The sequence below is a fragment of the Dendrobates tinctorius genome, unplaced genomic scaffold, assembly GCF_039654945.1.
Source record: "Dendrobates tinctorius isolate UK_male_01 unplaced genomic scaffold, ASM3965494v1 ptg000060l, whole genome shotgun sequence".
Taxonomy (NCBI): Eukaryota; Metazoa; Chordata; class Amphibia; order Anura; family Dendrobatidae; genus Dendrobates; species Dendrobates tinctorius.
This window is the reverse complement of record NW_027361728.1, coordinates 4,029,107-4,050,558: the sequence shown is the minus strand read 5'-3', so window position 1 is coordinate 4,050,558 and position 21,452 is coordinate 4,029,107. Positions and strand designations below refer to the sequence as shown.

The window sequence follows — 21,452 nt, the reverse complement described above, 5'->3', positions numbered from 1 at the left end:
TGTAACTTTTTATTCAATTTAAATTTGATTATTATAATGAATGTGTTTTGTCTAGGTTCCACAACGGGATGAAGACATCTACCTGGATAATGAGCAGCTCATCAGCCTGGTCCAGGAGCGTGCCCCATTGTGGGACAGCCGTGACGGGCTGTACAAGGACAATGTGGTGACCCGGCGGCTATGGAATGAGGTGGCCGCAGCGTTGATGGATGGCTGGGACAGCGCCACTGCATCCTCCAAAAAGGCGTTTAGTAAGTATTTCCCTGCTCTGTATTGTGCCGCAGTGACTGTTGTCCTTGATGTCACTGTTGGGTTTTGTGCTAGATATATTCTAGCAGGAAACCCAACAGTGTCATCGGGCTCTACAGTGACTGCTTTGAGTATTGTATTGCTGTATTGTGCCGCAGTGACTGTTGTCCTTGATGTCACTGTTGGGTTTCATGCTAGATATATTCTAGCAGGAAACCCAACAGTGTCATCGGGCTCTACAGTGACTGCTTTGAGTATTGTATTGCTGTATTGTGCCGCAGTGACTATTGTCCTTGATGGCACTGTTGGGTTTAGTGATAGCATATGTCGTGCATCAAAAACACAAGTGACATGTTGTTGTTTTTTTTTTCCAACAGTGGACAAAGTCCGAACACATTGGCGCTAGATCAAGGACCGCTTCAACAGTGATGTTCGTGCTGAGGGCCAGGTTCGCAGTGGATCTGCGTCAAGGACAAGACCTAGATACCGTCACTATCACACGTTGCAGTTCCTAAGACCGGTCCTTGCCACCAGATCGTAAGTATTATAAATTTTGGGTTTTTATTTTTATTAATCTGTGTTTTTCTAATCCACAGCTGATGCTTCTTGTAAAGGCATGGTAGTAATGATTTTCCTTTCTTCCACAGCACCTGGAGCAGCACCCTGCAACCTGGCCCTGGAGCGGTCCTTCCTTGGACGTCCTCTGACCCGTCCCAGCCATCCGACAGCCAGGAAGCACCTTGCAGGTCAGCCACACAGACAGCTGGTGACCAGGAAGCTGGGCCATCAGGTGTTCCCCTGTCCCAGGTCTCTGCCACTGGTTATGCGGGCACTACCCGCCAGCGGCAAAGGGCCTTGGACAGGAATGTCTTGCCTGAGTTTATGCACTTGAGCGAGGCCTTTAATGCCAGCCTCAAGTCGCTGTCCGACAGAGTTGAAAGCGGTTTTGCACTCATGGAACGTGGTTTTAACCACTTTGAACACTGCTTCAATTCTGTCGAACAGCGCCTTGACCGTCTGGAGGCTGACCTCAACAGAACAGCGCACCATTTTTTTAGTAAGATTGAAAAGGGCATGGCGGAACACCTTAGTCCTGAGCAACAGCTGAATGTGCTGCAGGCCTGCAACAATGCTTTCTTGCAGGCTATGCAGCATAATCGGTACGGACAGCAGTCAGTGGTGTCATTTCCACCTGTGCCACCATTGACTCGCTTCACCTCACTACTGACTTGTGCTGCATACCACTGCACGGACACCTCTATTCAAAGCCAGGACACCCACCGGTACACCACCACAAGTCTGAGTGCAGCTGGTCACTTCACCAACACCACCATGGCAAGTGCTGCTCCTGTCTGGAGCACCACCACCACCCCCATGCATGCGTGGAGCACAGCCACTACTAGGCAAACGTGGAACAGCCCTGCCGCTACAACAACATGTAGTAGCCCTGCCACCACCACTCCGCAAACCTGGACCATCACTGCCGCCACCAGTCCTCCTGCAAGGACGAGCACTGCCAACACAGAGCAACAGCCACCGCAGCAGCAGCCACAGCAGCAGCAGCAGCCACAGCAGCAGCCACAGCAGCAGCAGCCACAGCAGCAGCAGCAGCCACCGCAGCAGCAGCCACAGCAGCAGCAGCAGCCACAGCAGCAGACGGGGGACCTACACTCAATATTTGCCCCAAGTTCAAAGCGAAATCAATCAAGGCGGGCATTGGGCCCAAGTAGGTCCAGGCAGACAAGCTTACGGCGACATGCACTTAGAACAAATGTACCTGAACCTATTTCCTCTCCTCCAAGTGTTCCTAGTTTAATTCCCTTAACTGGACTACCTTCCCCCACAAGTTTTGTTGCCCCTTCCCCTGAAACACCTTCTTCAACTGCAAGTGTTGCATCTTCCCAGCACACCCCCAAATTGCAACCATCTAATCAAATACAAGGCCTAGTATAGTCATATGTGAAATACAAAGGCCTAGTATAGTCATATGTGAAATAACAAGGCCTAGTATAATAAATACCAAGGCCTAGTATAGTCATACCAAGGCCTAGTATAATATCTCGAGTTTTACCGACTAGGATCTGGTTTCCTGAAAAACAAACTGGTGAAACTTGTATTAAAAAAAAAAAAAAAAAGTTTCTTTCTAAACACTACCACAATGTTAGTTAATGTTAAATAAAAGTTGGAATTGAGCTGATTATATTCATCCACTCAATGCTGACTTTTATTCCCCATTGACTTGCATTGGGGTTGGGTTTTGAACGAATCTCATACTTTGTTTTACACTAGTTGTACAATTTTCTTTAAAAAAAATCTGTTTTCATGAAACCCGATCCTACCAACGTCGCTGAAAAGTCATAATCATAACTATTTATCAATCATGGCCTGGTTATAGTTATCAATCATGCCCTGATTAATACACATCAGATTTAACATGCAGCTTTGCTTACGTTCCAATATATTTCACGCAGACTAGCAATGCTGCATTTTAACTCATATGTGTATTTACCTGCCCAGGTGTGAGAACGTCAAAAAATTCACAGGTATACATGGGAAGTTTTTTATTTAATTGAAGTGTAAAAAATATAGTGCACTCAGTAATGGTATCAAATAAGGTTTTTTATTACCATAAACAAACGAAAACATTCTTACAACATTTCATCTTGCCAGTGCACCCGTCCTACATCAGAAATAAAGTAGGCCGCGAATTGGTCCCTCATTTGGCCAACTTCAACGGATGACCTGAGAGGGTGCTGAGTGAATTCAGGCAATGGGTTAGGAGCATCATCGTCCAGTTCAAAGGTCGGGTGCTCTTTAGCCATCACAAAATTATGTAGAACCACACATGCCTTCACCACTTCATCGACCGTTTGAAGTTTAAGATTTATGGCTGGGCCGAGAATTCGCCATCTTGAGACAAGAATACCAAAAGCACACTCGACAGTTCTTCTGGCCCTGGTCAGCCTGTAATTAAATATTTTTTTGGTGTGGTCCAAGTCCCGGCTGGAGTAGGGTTTCAGTAAGTTTGTGCACATTTGAAAAGCCTCATCCCCAACCATTACAAAGGGCAGTGGCGGAGCTTCGGTGTGAGGAAGAGGCCGTGGCATAGGGAAATTAAATTGGTTGCCATACAACCTCCGGCCCATGTCTGAGTTTTTAAAAGCCTGTGAGTCATTACCACGGCCAAATGCTCCAATGTCCACTGCTACAAACATACATCCGGCATCCACAATGGCCATGAGTACTATTGAAAAGTACTTTTTGTAATTATAGTACACAGATCCTGTTCTTTTGGGTTTGATGATCCGTATGTGTTTACCATCAACAGCTCCCAAACAGTTGGGGAAATTGCATACTGTCCAGAATTTGTCAGCAATTTCCATCCACTTTTCAGCGGTGGGCAGGGGCATAAATTCTGGACAAAGAAAATTCCAGAGAGCCCGGCAGGTGTCCGCAACAATTCCAGACAAGGTAGAGATTCCAATACGGTACTGGAAGTGTAGTGAAGATAGGGTTTCTCCAGTCGCCAGGAATCTGTGAACAGAGAAAGAAGTAAAATTAATATTTCTGTATATTATTTTGTAAAACTATAAAATAAAATATTAGTACATTCACGAAAACTAATTACCCAAAGTTTTGAATACTAAATTTAAAAAAAACCCATCAGACCGCAACCCCTTGGTTTTTAAATATTACATACCGTAATGTCACCAGTAGCCGTTCCTCAGGAGGAATCGCACGATGGAGCTGTGTGTCCTGTCTCCAGATGGATTGTTGGACACGAGCAAGCAAATCCCTGAAGCTTTCTTGGGACATCCGGATATAATCTGTAAATTTCTCCGGGTTTGCCTGTAGCTCACTGTAGAGGGTGTGGTATGCCCCACGGCTCTCCCGGAGTTCAACAATCGGATGTATCCACATACGCCGCCGCTGCCGTCTTCGCTGCCTCTCTCTCTTCCTTTGTTCATGGCAAGCTACTGCATACGCCTGAGCCATCGCGATGTCCAAATCCAAGTTGAAGTGAAAACTCTTCCAGCGAAGATCCATGTTGACACGAGAAGAATCAAGCAAATCTGAAGAATACTGTAGACAGGGTCTATATATTAACATACCACACCGACATTGACGTCCCATTGGTCTTGTGTGTTGTTGAATGGTTTTTTTTGTTTTTTTTGGGTGTTGTCCAAAAATGTGTAAAAAAACGCAAACGCACTACAAATGCATAAAAACGCTGCGTTTTTTCCTGCATGCGCATAAAAATGCTTGAAAAAAACGCAGCGTTTGTATGCATTTGTATGCGTTTTTTCTATGCGTTTTTGGCGCTAAAAACGCACTGCAAAAAAAAGCAAGTGTGAAATTAGCCTTAGAATGATATCACTTTTAGGTATCTTCTTTCATATAGACCCCATAAAGTGACTTCAAATGTAATGTGGTATCTAAAAAAAAGGTTTTGTAAGTTTTGTTGGAAAAATGAAAAATCGCTGTTCAATTTTTAACCCTTACAACTTCCTAACAAAATAGATTTTGGTTCCAAAATTGTGCTAATGTAAAGTAGACCTATGGGAAATGTTATTTATTAGCTATCTTGTTTGACACATCTTTGTGATTTAAGGGTATGACAATTCAAATTTTGAAAATTGCGAAATTTTCCAAATTTTTGAAAAATTTCATTTTTTTCACTAATAAACAAGTCATACCAAATAAGTTTTACCACTATCATGAAGTACAATATATCACAAAAAAAAACAATAGCAGAATCAATGGGGATCCATTGAAGCGCTCCAGAATTATAACCTCATAAAGTGACAGTGGTCAGAATTCCAAAAATTGGCCAGGTCATTAACGTGCAAACCACCCTCAGGGGGTAAAGGGGTTAAACAGACGGCTATGTGACCACTACAACCAATCATTTTTCACCACTGTGGCCAGTGATTGGCTGCAAAAGTCACATGCTCATCACCGACAAAAAGCAGACCTAGGCAACACTAGAAATTAAGCAGAGATTCAGTAAAATATACATATATATTTCTATTTTGTACCATGTTGGGCTGTTTGGGATTTTCTTGGCATTTTCACTTAAAGGCATATACTGAATATTGATATTAAATGTATTTTAAAACCAGGCCTATTTTGGCATTAAAGATCACCCATCATCTTGAATTATTGTATTATCTTTAACGTTGCTACTTATGCCTTGTATATGATTTGCTGAATTGTAAAGCCCTGTGGAATATGTTGGCATTATATAAATAAAGATTATTATTATTATTATTATCATCAATAAAGTAGCCCTTTGGCATAGCAGCACCAACCAGGAGATTTGATTATACCCTTTGTCTCTGATAGAAGTTACTAGGAAGTTGGGATCGCTTGTTGTGCATGCATTATTTTCGGCAAATTTATTTGGAGCAAATTGAATTTTTAAAAAAATTTAGCAAATCTTGAGAATCTGAAAAGTTTCATTCTTAATCTTGTCCTTTAGACACTAACAATGAACAATTATTGGCAAATTTTTGATAAAAGACAATTAGTAAAAACTACTAGGGTAAATGTGGCTGCCCACTGTTTTATTAACCCCTTCCTGACATCCGACGTACTATCCCGTCCACGGTACCCGGGCCCGTATGAACGTGGACGGGATAGTACGTCTACCGCGATCAGCAGCGCCCACGTGGTGAGCGCCGCTGATCGCGGCGGGTGTCAGCTGATTATCACAGCTGATACCCGGCACAATGTGTCAGGGGCGGTCACGGACCGCCCCCGACACGTTAACCCCTTGCACACCGCGATCAAACATGATCGCGGTGTACCGGGAGTTAAAGGGAAGCATCGGCAGGGAGGGGGCTCCCTCCGTGCTTCCCTGAGCCCCCCACGACAGCGCAATGTGCAGCGCTGCTGCGGGGGACTCCTTTCCTCCAGGCCCCCGGATCCAAGATGGCGACGGGGGCCTTCGGGGGCCTGGAGGAAGCTGGCTTCCTCAGTGCCTGCAAAGCGCAGGCATGAGGAAGCCTTGTGCACTGCCTGTGACAGATTGCTGATCTGTCACAGTGATCTGTGATGTGACAGATCAGTGATCTGTCACAGGACAGTGATGTCCCACCTGGGACTATGTAATAATGTAAAAAAAAAATTAAAAAAAAGTGTAAAAATAAATTTAAAAAAATCGCCAAATAAATTAGTAAAAAAAAAAAAAATATTCCCCAATAAATTCATTTTTTGAAAATAATAAAAAAAAAACCAATAAAAGTACACATATTAGGTATCGCCGTGTCCGTAACGACCTGCCCTATAAAACTGTCCCATTAGTTAACCCCTTTAGCAAACCCCTTAAAAAATAAAAATAAAAAACGAAGCAAAAAATAATGATTTATTATCATACCGCCAAACAAAAAGTGTAATAACGCGCGATCAAAAAGACGCATATAAATATCCATGGTACCGCTGAAAACGACATCTTGTCCCGCAAAAAACGAGCTGCCAGACAGCATCATCAGCGAAAAATAAAAAAGTTATAGCTCGCAGAATAAAGCAATGCAAAAATAATTATTTTTTATATAAAATAGTTTTCATTGCATAAAACCTACAAAACATAAAAAAACGACCTAAATGAGGTATCGCTGTAACCGTACTGACCCAAAGAATAAAACCGCTTTATCAATTTTACTGCATGTGGAACGGTGTAAACGCACCCCCCCAAAAGAAATTCATGAAACGCTGGTTTTTGTTCATTCTGCGTCCCAAAAATCGGAATAAAAAGCGATCAAAAAATGTCACGTGCCCGTAAATGGTACCAATAAAAACGTCAACTCGTCCCACAAAAAATAAGACCTCACATGACTCGGTGGGTCAAAATACGGAAAAATTATAGCTCTCAATATGTGGTGATGCAAAAACTATTTTTACAATAAAAAGCGTCTTTTAGCGTGCGACAGCCGCCAAACATAAAAACCGCCATTAATAGCAAATCAAACCCCCCGTTATCACCCCCTTAGTTAGGGAAAAATAATAAAATAAAAAAAAATGTATTTATTTCCATTTTTCCATTAGGGCTAGGGTTAGGGTTAGGGCTAGGGTTAGGGCTAGGGTTAGGGTTAGGGCTAGGGTTAGGGCTAGGGTTAGGGCTTGGGTTAGGGCTAGGGTTAGGGTTAGTGCTGAGATTAGGGTTAGGGGTGTGTTGGGGTTCGGGTTGGAGTTAGAATTGGGGGTTTCCACTGTTTGGGCACATCAGGGGCTCTCCAAATGCAACATTGCGTCTGATCTCAATTTCAGCCAATTCTCAGTTGAAAAAGTCATATGGTGCTCCTTCACTTCCAAGCTCTGCCATGCGCCCAAACAGTGTTTTACCCCCACATGTAGGGTATCAGCCTACTCAGGACAAATTGCAAAACAATTTTTGGGGTCCAATTTCTCCTGTTACCCTTAGGAAAATAAAAAATTGGGGGCAAAAATATCATTTTTGTGGAAAAAAATGATTTTTTTATTTTCACGTCCGAGCGTTATAAACTTCTGTGAAGCACTTGGGGGTTCAAAGTGCTCACCACACATCTAGATAAGTTCCGTGGGGGGGTCTAGTGTCCAAAATGGGGTCACTTGTGGGGAGTTTCAATAGTTTAGGTACATCAGGGGCTCTCCAAACGCACATGACACCCGCAGACCATTCCATCAAAGTCTACATTCCAAAACGTCACTGCTTCCCTTCCGAGCCCCGACGTGTGTCCATACAGTAGTTTTCTCCCACATATGGGGTGTCAGCGTACTCATGACAAATTGGACAACAACTTTTGGGGTCCAATTTCTCCTGTTACCCTTGGGAAAATGAAAAAATTGGGGACTAATTGATCATGTTTGTGGAAAAAATACGATTTTTTTATTTTCATGCCCGGGCATTATAAACTTCTGTGAAGCCCTTGGGGGTTCAAAGTGCTCACCACACATCTAGATAAGTTCCTTAGGGGTTCTCGTTTCCAAAATGGGGTCATTTGTGGGTGTTTCCACTGTTTAGGTACATTAGGGGCTCTCCAAAGGCAACATGACACCCGCAGACCATTCCATCAAAGTCTGCATTCCAAAACGTCACTACTTTCCTTCCGAGCCCTGACGTGTGTCCATACAGTAGTTTTCTCCCACATATGGGGTGTCAGCGTACTCAGGACAAATTGCACAACAACTTTTGGGGTTCAACTTCTCCTGTTACCCTTGGGAAAATAAAAAAATTTGGGACTAATTGTACATGTTTGTGGAAAAAATAAGATTTTTTTATTTTCATGCCCGGGCATTATAAACTTCTGTGAAGCCCTTGGGGGTTCAAAGTGCTCACCTCACATCTAGATAAGTTCCTTAGGGGGTCTAGTTTTCAAAATGGGGTGATTTGTAGGGGGTTTCCACTGTTTAGGTACATTAGGGGCTCTCCAAAGGCAACATGACACCCGCAGACCATTCCATCAATGTCTGCATTCCAAAACGTCACTACTTCCCTTCCGAGCCCTGACGTGTGTCCATACAGTAGTTTTCTCCCACATATGGGGTGTCAGCGTACTCATGACAAATTGGACAACAAATTTTGGGGTTCAATTTCTCCTCTTACCCTTGGGAAAATAAAAAAAATGGTGACTAAAAGATCATGTTTGTGGAAAAAATACGAATTTTTTATTTTCACGCCCAGGCGTTATAAACTTCTGTGAAGCACTGGGGGGTTCAAAGTGCTCACCACACATCTAGATAAGTTCCTTGGGGGGTCTAGTTTACAAAATGGCGTCATTTGTGGGGGGTTTCCACTGTTTAGGTACATCAGGGGTTTTCCAATCGCGACATGGTGTCCGATCTCAATTCCAGCCAAAAACGTCAAATGGCGCTGCTTCCCTTCCGAGCTCTGCCATGCGCCCAAATAGTGGTTTACCCCCACATGTGGGGTATCAGCGTACTCAGGACAAATTGCACAATAACTTTTAGGGTGCTGTTACCCTTGGAAAAATAAGAATTGAGGGTGAAAAGATCATTTTTGTGGAAAAAATATGATTTTTTAATTGTACGGCTTTATGTTATAAACTTCTGTGAAGCCCTTGGGGGTTCAAAGTTCTCACCACACATCTAGATAAGTTCCTTAGGGGGTCTAGTTTCCAAAATGGTGTCATTTGTGGGGGGTTTCCACTGTTTTGGTACATCAGGGGTTTTCCAATCGCGACATGATGTCCGATCTCAATTCCAGCCAAAAACGTCAAATGGCGCTGCTTCCCTTCCGAGCTCTGCCATGCGCCCAAATAGTGGTTTACCCCCACATGTGGGGTATCAGCATACTCAGGACAAATTGCACAATAACTTTTAGGGTCCTGTTACCCTTGGGAAAATAAAAATTGGGGTGAAAAGATCATTTTTGTGGAAAAAATATGATTTTTTAATTGTACCGCTGTACGTTATAAACTTCTGTAAAGCCCTTGTGGGTTCAAAGTTCTCACCACATATCTAGATAAGTTCCTTGGGGGGTCTAGTTTCCAAAATGGGGTGACTTGTAGGGGGTTTCCACTGTTTAGGTACATCAGGGACTCTCCAAACGTGACATGGCGTCCGATCTGAATTCCAGCCAATTTTGCATTGAAAAAGTCAAACGGCGCTCCTTCCATTCTGAGCTCTGCCATGCGCCAAAACAGTCGTTCCCCCCCACATATCAGGTATCAGCATACTCAGGACAAATTGCACAATAACTTTTGCAGTCCAATTTCTCCTGTTACCCTTGGTAAAATAAAAAAAATTGAACCTGAAGTATTTTTTTTGTGAAAAAAAGTTAGATGTTCATACTACAAGACTCGTTAAAGGGTTGAATGTGACTTGTAGGATCGCTACTACCAATAGGTGGCGCTGTAGAGTAAAAGTCCTCTTTCTTTCTGAAGAGGCAATTTGCACATTTCTTTTTAAATATTCAAAAAAATTCCTGTGACGCACCTAATGGGTTAATAAACTTCTTGAATGTGGTTTTGAGCACCTTAAGGGGTTCAGTTTTTAGAATGGTGTCACTTTTGGGTATTTTCTATCATATAGACCCCTCAAAGTGGCTTCAAATGTGATTTGGTCCTAAAAATAAAATGGTGTTGTAAAAATGAGAAATCGCTGGTCAACTTTTAACCCTTATAACTTCCTAACAAAAAAAAATTTTGGTTCCAAAATTGTGCTGATGTAAAGTAAACATGTGGGAAATGTTAGTTATCAAGTTTTTTGTGTGCCGTATCTCTGTGATTTAAGGGCATAAAAATTCAAAGTTGGAAAATTGCGAAATTTTCAAAATTTTTGCCAAATTTCCGTTTTTTTCACAAATAAACGCAAGTTATTTGAATGAAATTTTACCACTAACATGAAGTACAATACGTCACGAGAAAACAATGTCAGAATCACCGGGATCTATGGAAGCATTCCAGAGTTATGACCTCATAAAGGTACAGTGGTCAGAATTGTAAAAATTGGCCCGGTCATGAACGTGCAAACCACCCTTGGGGGTGAAGGGGTTAAAGAAAGAGGCCAGCCACAGACAGGTGATAAGTACTTTTTAACTACTTCCCACAAATGAGCATAATTCTCATATGCCCAGATTGCAAGGGAATTTCCTTCAATCAGGAATATCAGGAATTCAGTTAGATCTGATGAATAGCACAAACATAGGAGTTGTGCCCATGCTATCCAAAGTAGTAGCCGGCTGTTATACAAATGTATGTAGCCTCATGGACAAAATTGTCATTACCTTAACAGAAAGGTACCAAAACTCCACAAAGATCAATGATAAAACTTGAAACTGATGAAAAAATTAAATTCAAATTTACTGAATATCTGCTAATGAAATTTAGACATTGCTTTTGAATTGTGGTTCAACAGAAACATTTAAGAAATAAACCTTATGAAAATGGCCTGTGCAAAAATGATGGTAGTCTTAGCCTAAATATTTAGTTGCACAAACTTTTGAGGCAATCTAAGCGAACAAACAATTTCTGCAACTCTCAATGAGACTTCTGCACCTGTCCACAGTTATTTTGGCCCACTCCTCATGAGTGGGCCAAACTACTCCAGCGTTCTCAGGTTTGAAAGTAGCCTTCTTCAGACTTCAAGCTTCAGCTCCTTGCACAGATGTTCAATAGAATTTAGATTAAGGCCCATAGAAATCCATTTCATAATAATGTTTTGCTCTTAGCTAGTGTACGATATTTAACTGTGTGTTTTGGGTCATTGTCCTGTTGAAGCACCAATGACCTGTGACTCAGCCCAAGCTGATAGTCTTGAAATGTCATTGTACCCTGCACAATTGCAAGACAGAATGTAACATATGCAGCAAAGCAGTCCTGAGACATAACTGACCCTCCTCTAAGTTTCAAAGCAGGTACAATGTCTTTTATTTCTGTGCTTCCTTTTTTGCATCTGTGTACATAAAGCTGATGTGACTTGCCATAAAGCTCCAGTTTTGTCTCATCTGTCCAAAGGACATTCTCCCAGAAGATGTGACTTGTCAATATGCATTTTAGCAAATTCCAGTCTCGCTTTCTGTTTATTTGCTTTCAACAGTGGCTTCCTTCTTGGTCGTTTTCCACAATGTCCACTTTAGTCAAAACAGTGACAGATGGTGTGATCTGACACTGATGTACCTTGATTTTAGAGTTCACCTCTAATCTCTTGCAAAGTTGTTCTTGGCTCTTTAATCACCATTTGTATTATCCATCTCATCAATTTGTCATCAATTTTTCTCTTGTGGCTAGAGATGAGTGCACCTATTACGGTTCTGTTCGGCTATGTTGGCCAAATAGTTCACCGAACATAACCGAACACCTATGAATTCAATGGGAGGCCAAACCAAACGCGTACACAACACCTTCAGGAGGGCCTAAACACTGCCAAACAGCGCAAATTAGAGGCAGACACCAGGAAAAGTGGAACCAATTGATTAATTTCACTACATATAAATAATTAAATTTTTTTTACCTGGGTTCCCTTATATTTTTGATAACCAGCCAGGAAAAACTGACAGCTGCTGGCTGCAACCCTCAACTGTCAGTGTTAGCAAGGCTGGTTATCAAGTATAGAGGGGTCCCCACACTATTTTTTTATTATTTAAATAAATCATTAAAAAAAAGCCTCTCCCTATTTTGGACATCCAGCCAAGCTAAAGCTGACAGCTGAGGGCTGGCATTCTCAGGCTGGTTAGGGGCCATGGATATTGGCTCCCAACCCTAAATATAGCAGCTCACAGCTGCCCAGAAATGGAGAATCTATTAGATGCACCAATTCTAGCACTTTTCCCTGCTCTTCCCATTCACCCTGTGATGGTGGCAACTGGGGTTCATATTTGTGGTGCAGATGTCACATTTTTATTGTCAGGTGACATCAAGTTCATAGGTTAGTAATGGAGAGGTGTCTGTAAGATGCCTCTCCATTACTATTCCTATAGTTGTATTGTATAAAAAACACACCCAGAATAAAGTCCTTTATTTAAAATAACGACACAGACTCCTTTATTGGCTCTAAATTAAGCCATACTCACATCATCGCTGAGTTCACTGAAGCCAATGTCTCCTGCAAATTAATTAAAATAATAATCAACAATATTCCTCAACTGTCCGAAGTGAAGAGATAATCCATAATGTCCCAATATGAACCTGATGACTGCCAGTGTGGCAGCCGGAAACATACTGACAGGAGTGTGTAATCACTCCTGCAGTGTGTATAGCTGAGCTGTGGTGAGAAAGTTCCCCAGAATTCATCAATTGATGAGTCCTGGTGATCTCACTTACATCATCTCTATTGCATGAGAGCTCTCTTAGCTGAAGTGACTTCTCTACAAATGATCCAAATCATTGTAAGACAGTATAGATTACAGTGGATAGGTTAGGGATATGGTGGTTTATTATTTTTTCTTTTTTTCCAGGTGACATAGGCATTGGGGATTGGTGTTAAGGTGAGTATATGGTGTTTTATTTTTTCCAGAAGACAAAAGGCTTCAGGGATTAGGTATAATGTAAGTATATACTATGTTTTTAATTTTATTTCAATATGTATTTCTTTATTTTAACCTTTTTTTTACTTTACTTTGAGCATAGGCGCTGGCTGATCTCTATGCCCATCATCCGCAGCCTGCTCCCACTGTTATCATTGACAGCAGGCATAGGCTGATGTGAGTAGTAGTCAATGCCTACAACCTGCAGTATGCTTTTTACCATAGGTCACAGCTACAGGGTCATGCTTACATCTGACAGCATGACCCCACAGAGCACTGACCAATGTTAATGATCTTACCGACGGTAACATACTGCTGATCAGAGATGCCGTGTGCACACAACCTTACTGAAAACTTGATAATTTACCAAACTTTGGCCAATTTTTAGGAAAATGCTTGGGAATCTGAACACGATTCCTAATGTGCAATGTTCGTGATGACTTTAAATAACTTTAACCCCTTCCCGATATGCGCCGCACATATACTGCTCTGCGAGAGCTGATTTCCGGCAAAGGCCTCACGCTGAGCGTAGTGGTGATCACGTGCCGGTGTCAGCTCTGTGTGAGAGCTGACACCCCGCAGCAATGCCCATGATTAGTGCTAGCACCGATTGTGGGAATTTAACCCCTCTAATGCCACCATCAGTAGTGATAGCTGTATAGAGGAGCATCGCGCAGGGAATGAGTTCCCTGCACGCTTCCATCAGGACAATGCGATGCAATCGTGTTGTCCTGATGGTCTCCATGGAAACCCCTGGCCCCAAGATGGCCACAGGATCCTTCCGCCTCCTATAGGCAAGGTGGCTTGTGAGCGCCTGCTATTAGCATACGCTGACATGCATCCTTCCCTGCCTGTCAGATCCTGATGTGATACTCTGCAATGCTGAGTATCAGATCAGCGATCTGACACCATACAGTGATATCCCACGATGGAACAATGTAAAAAAGTAAATACAAAAAACATTAAAAAAAAGTGTAAAACTATTTTTACCATTCACTAAATAAAGAAAAAAAACCCAATGCTTTATCATCATATCACCAAACAAAAAGTGCAATAAAACATGATCAAAAAGACGAATGTAAATAAAAATAGTACTTTTGAAAATGTTATCTTGTCCTGCAAAAAACAAGCTGCCACACAGCTCCATCAGCAGAAAAATATAAAAGTTACAGCTTTCAGAATAAAGTGATGCAAAAACAATTATTTTTTCTCTAAAATAGTTTTTATTGTGTAAAAGCGACAAAACATAAAAAACAATATAAATTAGGTATCGCTTTAATCATACTGACCCGAAGAATAAAGTTGCCTCACCAAATTTTACACACGCAGAGCAGTATAAAAACACAAAAAGCAATTTCTGAACTGCTGGTTTTTGTTCATTCTGTGTCCCAAATATCAGAATAAAAAGTGATCAAAAAATGTCATGTGCTGAAAATGGTACCAACAAAATCCTCAGCTTGTCCCGCAAAAAACAAACCCTCTCATGAATATATATGAGCCAAAATATGGAAAAATGATAGCTCTTAAAATATGGTGATAACCATTTAGTTTTTATAATAAAAATCGTCTTTTAGTGTGTGCCAGCAGCTGAACATAAAAAACCAATATAAATCGGGTATCGCTGTAATCGCACAGACCTGAAGAATAAAGTGGCCTATTTACTTATACTGCACGAGGAACAGCATAAAAATTAAGTAAAACCAATTCTTCACATGATGTTGATTTTTTCATTCTGCCTCCAAAAAGATTGCAGTAAGGCTTTGCGCACATCTATCCTACGCACTCTGCTGAGCACTTACACTGGAATTTTTTGTGTAGATCTCTGAAATACATGATTCAGACGGAATCGCCAGTGGCAGATTCCCTATAATGAGGCAGATGGAGGCACTGTGGATGCCATAAGACCTGTGGTGTCTGTCTTTTTAGAATTGCATAAAATTGCATAAAAGTGCCATCGGCCACAGTTTTGTGCACTTCTGGAAGGACACCACTGAACAAAGGCCAAATAGGATCCAGAGTAACTCTGCTGCCTCATTTTAATGGTTGGATCACTCGGTGGTTTCATCTGAATCATGTCATTTGGAGATTTAGATGGAAACCCCAAAGTAAGTGCTCAGCGTAGAGTGCAGGATAAATGTGATCCCAAACATTATGTAAAATGTTCCCAACAAAAACGTCAAGTCAATCCACAAAAAAGCATGTTCCCACTCAGATCTGTCATCTGTTAATGGAAATATAGGGGGTTCCACATTACTGGTAGCAAAAAGGCTCTGGAAAAGCTAAAAGGGTCCTCGCTTTTCAAAATAAATTCAGCAAATTCTCCGATCCAAAATCCATAATGCCCCCCTCCGTTCTGAGCCCCAGTGTGCCGAAACCACATTTAGCGCCCACATGTTTGGCATTTCTGTAGTGGTGAGAGTCCGCCTAATTTTCAGGTGCATGTCTCCAGAAGAATGAGCTGGGCATAATGTACTGGTGACTGCAACATACTGGTCACTACAACGGCAGTTTGCAATTTTCACTCAGCAACATCCACTGCAGCTTGTTTCTGGAAAACTCCCATGGAGTCAAAATCATCACTTCATTTGAAGATACTGTATATTCCCAAAGGGTTATAATTTCCAAAATGGGGTCACTTGAGGGAGGGCTCTTTATATGGAATACTCAAACTAGTCTAGGAAAATCTGCTCTCCAGGAGGCAAATAGCGCTCTGTCCTTCCTGATTCTCTCCGTATGGCTAAGTAGAACTGTATGTCCATATATGGGGTATTTCTATATTCAGCAGAAATTGTGGGACAAATTTTGGTGCTATTTTTACCTGTTTCCCAATATGAAAATGTAAAACTTGGTGCTAAAAAACAATCTTGGTGGTAAAACTGTAAATTATTTTTTCTTCACTGCCCAATGGTATAAAAGTCTGTGACTCACCCATGATGTTATTATAATCACTGCACCCCTAGATGAATTCATTGAGAAGTCTAATTGGCAAAATAGGGTCACTTAAGGGAGGTTCTGCTTTTCTGGCACCTCAGGGGCTCTGCCAATGTATCATGGCGCCCTCAAGCAAGTGCAGCAAAATCTGCACTGTAATATGGTGCTACTTCCATTCTGAGCTTTACACTGTGCCTCAAAAGTAGTTTTTGACCACATATGGGTATCCGTGAACCCAGAAGAGAAATTGCACAGCAAAATTTAGAGCTGAAAAGATTTATCTGGGAAAAATGTGATTTTTTTTTTAATTTTCACGGCTTAACGTTATAAACTTCTGTAAAGCACCTGGGGGTCACGGTGCTCAATACATATCTACATAAGCTCCCAAAGGGGTATATTTTCCAAAATGGTGTCATTTATGGATGGTTTAAGCACGTCAAGGGCTCTCCAAACGCAACACGGCGTCCGCTAAAAATTCCATAAAATTTTGCATTCAAAAACTCAAATTTTGCTCCTTCCCTTCTAAACCCTGCCATGTGCCCAAACAATAGTATTCCCCACATGTGAGGTATCGTCGTACTCAGGAGAAATTGCACAACAAATTTTATGGAGCAATTTCTTCTGCTCCCCTTATGAAAATGCAAAATTTGGAGCTAAAAAAGATTTATCTTGGAAAAATGTGATTTTATTTTTACATTTTCATGGCTGTATTTTATAAACTTTTGAGAAGCACCTCTGGGTTCAAGGTGCTCAATACACATCTAGATAAGTTCCCTAAGGGATCTAGTTTCCAAAATGGAGTCACTTGTTGGGGGTTTCCACTGTTTAAGTACATCAGGGGCTCTCCAAACATGACATGGCGTCCGCTAATTATGCCAGCAAATTTTACATTGAAAAAGTGAAATGGCGCTCCTTCCCTTTCGAGCCCTGCCATGTGCTCAAACAGTAGATTTCCCCCACATATGGGGTGTCAGCATGCTCAGGAGAAATTGTACAGCAAATTGTATGGTCCATTTTCTCCTGTTACCCTTGCGAAAGTAAAAAAAAAAATGGTCTAAAGAAAATTTTTTGCGAAAGAAAAGTAAATGTTTATTTTTAAATGTTTTATTTGTGAAGCGCCTGAAGGGTTAATAAACTTCTTGAATGTTGTTTTGAGTATACTGAGGGGTGCAGTTTTTAGAATGGTGTCACTTTGGGGTATGTTCTGTCATATAGGCCCCTCAAAGTCACTTAAAGTGTGATGTGGTCCCTAAAAATATGGTTTTGCAAATTTTGTTGTAAAAATGAGAAATCTGATCAATTTTAACCCTTATAACTTCCTAACAAAAAATATGTTTCAAAAATTGTGCTGATGTAAAGTAGACATGTGGGAAATGTTATTTATTAAATATTTTGTGCAATATTTTATTTAAGGGCAGAAAAATTATAAGTTTGAAAATTGCAAAATTTTCTACATTTTAAACAAATTTCTGTTTTTTTCACAAATAAATACAAATGATATCAAAGAAATTTTACCAGTATCATAAAGTACAATATGTCACGAGAAAACATTCTCACAATCACCGGGATCTGTTGAAGCGTTCCAGAGCTATTACCACATAAATTGACAGTGTTCATAATTGTAAAAATTGGCCTGATCAGAAAGGTGAAAACAGACTTCGGGGTGAAGAGGTTAAGATTGGCGAACATTTTCTGAACAACTTCGCTCTTCTCCACTTGTGGCCACTTCCATGCACATTTGTCTATAATCGTCTTTCTAATCTCCTCAGGCAAATCTCTCCTTAGCTTTCTTTAGTCTATGTTAAGTGGTGTACACACCATAATAACAGCACAATGACTAGATTTCACCCTAAAAATAAGCAAATTGGTTGATTACAAATTTGTAGACTCCTGTGATTTTAATTACAGGATACATCTTAGTTCAACATCTCCCTATAGTCAAATTATTTTCAATCTTTTCTGTTTGTAACATCATTCATGGCCAGGCCATTTTCATTAGTTTGATTTAAAAAAAAAAATTCTTTCGAATCACTGTGCTATAGTAGAGATAGGTGAACACATGGATGTTCGGCCGAACAGCTACAAAAAGTTCGGGTACAGGTACCAGAACAGAACTCGGACTAGAACCCGAACCTTGACCCCATTCACTTTAATGGGAGGCTCGAACATCTAGTGTTTGCCATGTATCATATGTATGACAGCACGGTAAACACCGCTTCTGATTGGCAGGTGAAATCATCCCCGCCGGTCAGAGAGCCGCAATTCCCACTCTGTCAAAAGACAGCGTGAGCGCTCAGCTGTGATCGGAGGTACAAAATTTTCCTCCAGTCACTGTTGACAGCTGATGGGACTACTGCACCCATCATCTGACACCTGATGCCGCTAATAACCGTGAAAGCAGAAGTGGCTGTTGGGAGCATTCATCAACTGGCTCCTGAGTTTTAATTAAATAAAATTAAAACAATGTCTTGGGTTCCCCTGTATTTCTGATAACCGGCCAGGGAAAACTCACAGATGGGAGCTGCAACACTCAGCTGTCAGCTTCAGCAAGGCTGGATATCAAGAATAGAGGGGTCCCCACACAGCATTTTTAAATTATTTAGCTAAATAATTAAAAATGGTGTGGGGTTCTCCCCATTTTTGACAACCTGCCTTGCTAGAGCAGACAACTGGGGGCTGGTATTCTCAGGTTGGTAAGGGGCCATGGATATTGCCTAAAAATAGCAGCCTGCAGCTGCCCAGAAAAGGAACATCTATTAGATGCACCAATTCTGGTGCTTTGCCCGACTCTTTCCACTTGCCCTGGCAGGTGGGGTTAATATTTGCGGGGTTGATGACACCTTTGTGTTACCCAGTGACAGCAAGCCCATGGATTAGTAGTAGCAAGGCATCTATAAGACACCTATCCATTATTATTTCCATAGTTGTATGGCAAATAAACACAGCCAGAATAAACACACGTTTACATTTTGTTTAAAAAAACAAACACAGTTATACTCACCTAATGCCTAATTCCACTGAATCCCTCGAATGCCCCTTAAACAGACTGAGAATACCAGCACCCGGCCATCTGCTTTAGCAAGACTGGTTGTCAGAATGGGGGGGAGAAGCCACATTTTTTAAAAAAATTATTCATTTAAATAATTAAAAAAAACGGCATGAGGACCCCCCTATTCTTTATAACCAGCTTTGCTGAAGCTGACAGCTGAGGGTTGCAGGCCCCCGCTGTGAGCTTTACCTGGCTGGTTATCAAAAATACAGGGGAACCCACACTGTTTTTTTTTAATTATTTATTAACAGCGCAGGACCAGCTGATGAATACTCCCATCAGGTGCTCCTGCTCTTGCTGTTATTAGCAGCAGCAGGCGAAGGATGATGGGAGTGGTAGTCCCATCAGCTGACACCAGTGATAAACTTTATACCTTTGATGACAGCTGAACGCTCACACTGTCTTTTGACAGTGTGGGAACTGCAGCTCTCTGACCGTCGGGGATGATTTTACCGCCGATCAGAAGAGGTGTTGGCCGCACTGTCATGCGCGTGACAGCATGACAAACACCCGGTGTCCGGGCAGCTGAATCCAAACACTAACACAGACAACCTGGTGTCCATGCCTGAACAGTAGGTGTTCTGTATGATGCCAAACTTTATGTTCAGGTTCGCCCATCTCTGTCCAAAAGCAAAGCCTGATTATCGTTAGTTGATATAGAGTAAATTTAGATTGACAATAACTTTTTTCTGTTTCAAGCTACATCAGTGACCACTGTGGGTACCAACTATTATCTCTATGTGTGTTTAAAAATATACATTTTGTGGTGTTTAATATGCATGAAAAATGATCAAATAGCTTTATTATCCGGGTCATTATAGATGTGACAAAATCAGATATATTTTCATTTTTTAAAAATGAAAAATGTGATTTGTTTAGAAATTAGATTATACACATGGTACAGTGTTATATTGCTATACTGAGCTAGGCTGATGGGCTGAAAGATTTAGTGGTTTTCGTCTGTCAAACTCCTCAGGTGACACATTTACTCCTGACCTCTGCCTATGATCAATTATACCACTAGAATCAGAGATTCTTCAGTCCCAGCAAATGTAGTGGAAACTCATCTGCACATTACAGCTAGCTCCTGCTGTGGATAGCATGGGCACAATTTTTGTACGTTTGCCTTCTGATAACGTACATGTACATCCTGCTGCAGAAAGTTAGACCCCACCTGGGCAAATATGTGCATCATTTTAAGTTAATGTAATGTGTTAATGTACCATTATTGTTTATAAACAGCATTTTTATATTGCATTAGTTATAAGCAGTACAGGATAGTTTAATTCTTGCTCATTAATAACAGTTTATCAAATTCTTACATTTGCATCAAGCAGGCTCCAGTTGAAGGAATTCTTATCCTACACCAGTTCCCGTTCTCCTCCACTTTACAGCGCATGTCTGTCATTACCCAGATTATTGGAGAGAATAATATGACAGTGTTCATGAAAGGGGCACCTGAAATGGTTGTGTCCTTTTGCAAACCAGAAACAGGTAACTATAAAGCATGTATAGTAAAGCTAGAATAAATATGATGTGTTGTGTCATTATTGACTAGTTATTTTGCTGATATAATAGTTTACATTTGTACACTGGTTATAAAATACAAAAATCTGGATTCTTCAAAACGAGGAAGTTTGCACAATAGGTAAAACTGAATTGGTTATGAATATATAGTTATGCAAATTGTGGTAATTTAGATATTTATACTGCCCTACTTGTGATATTTCTTTGAGAACAACAAGTAGGGCAATAGAAGCTTTAACTTCAGTACATCTTTCAACATTTATCTAACTTTATACCATCTACTGGTTCAATATGCAGCATTTTTTGCACATAATTTTGGCACAATTTGGCATATGCGCAATATTAAAAACTCACTTCTAATACAAAAGAAATTATGAAGTCTGTCTGCTATGATATCCAGAAATATAAAATATGTAGATTCCTAAATTCCTAGAACTGTAATCTTGCTACAGTCTATAGGGCGTTAGATAATTTTGATTTTGAGTAGTTTTTTCTTTTCTTAATAGTTCCAGACAACTTCTCTGAGAAACTTGATGACTGCACAGTACAAGGCTTCCGAGTAATTGGGCTAGCTTGTCGGTCACTGCAAAAAGAAGATCTGCCAAAGTCTTTTGACACAGACAGGTAACAATAACTTTTATATAAGCTTCAGTATTAAGGCCCCGTTTTATTAAAACTGGAGTTTTGTATGCTAGTTTTAATAAGTGATGTGTGGGAATAAGACATACTGAA

General features: G+C 40.9%; 2 protein-coding genes across 4 annotated transcripts in view; both read left to right on the top strand.

Annotated features, from left to right (window-relative positions):
• LOC141092474 (probable cation-transporting ATPase 13A4) overlaps positions 1-21,452 on the top strand; it is a 576,817-nt gene that overhangs the window by 346,341 nt on the left and 209,024 nt on the right. For all 3 annotated transcript variants that reach the window (XR_012232812.1, XM_073578639.1, XM_073578640.1), the window contains exons 16-17: positions 20,531-20,687; positions 21,227-21,344. Coding sequence is in view for 2 of the 3 variants with exons in the window: in XM_073578639.1 (XP_073434740.1) it covers positions 20,531-20,687; positions 21,227-21,344 (275 nt within the window). In the remaining variant the exon portion in view is untranslated. The remainder of the gene's footprint in view (positions 1-20,530; positions 20,688-21,226; positions 21,345-21,452) is intronic.
• LOC141092476 (uncharacterized) lies at positions 510-7,218 on the top strand. Its single transcript, XM_073578641.1, has 2 exons — positions 510-786; positions 897-7,218. The coding sequence occupies exon 2, from the start codon at positions 1,132-1,134 to the stop codon at positions 2,200-2,202; it is 1,071 nt and encodes a 356-aa protein (XP_073434742.1). The 5' UTR covers positions 510-786; positions 897-1,131; the 3' UTR covers positions 2,203-7,218.

Bases quoted from the DNA above. Each gene is read 5' to 3' on its own strand.
- LOC141092476 (XM_073578641.1), top strand. From the start codon at position 1,132: ATGCACTTGAGCGAGGCCTTTAATGCCAGCCTCAAGTCGCTGTCCGAC.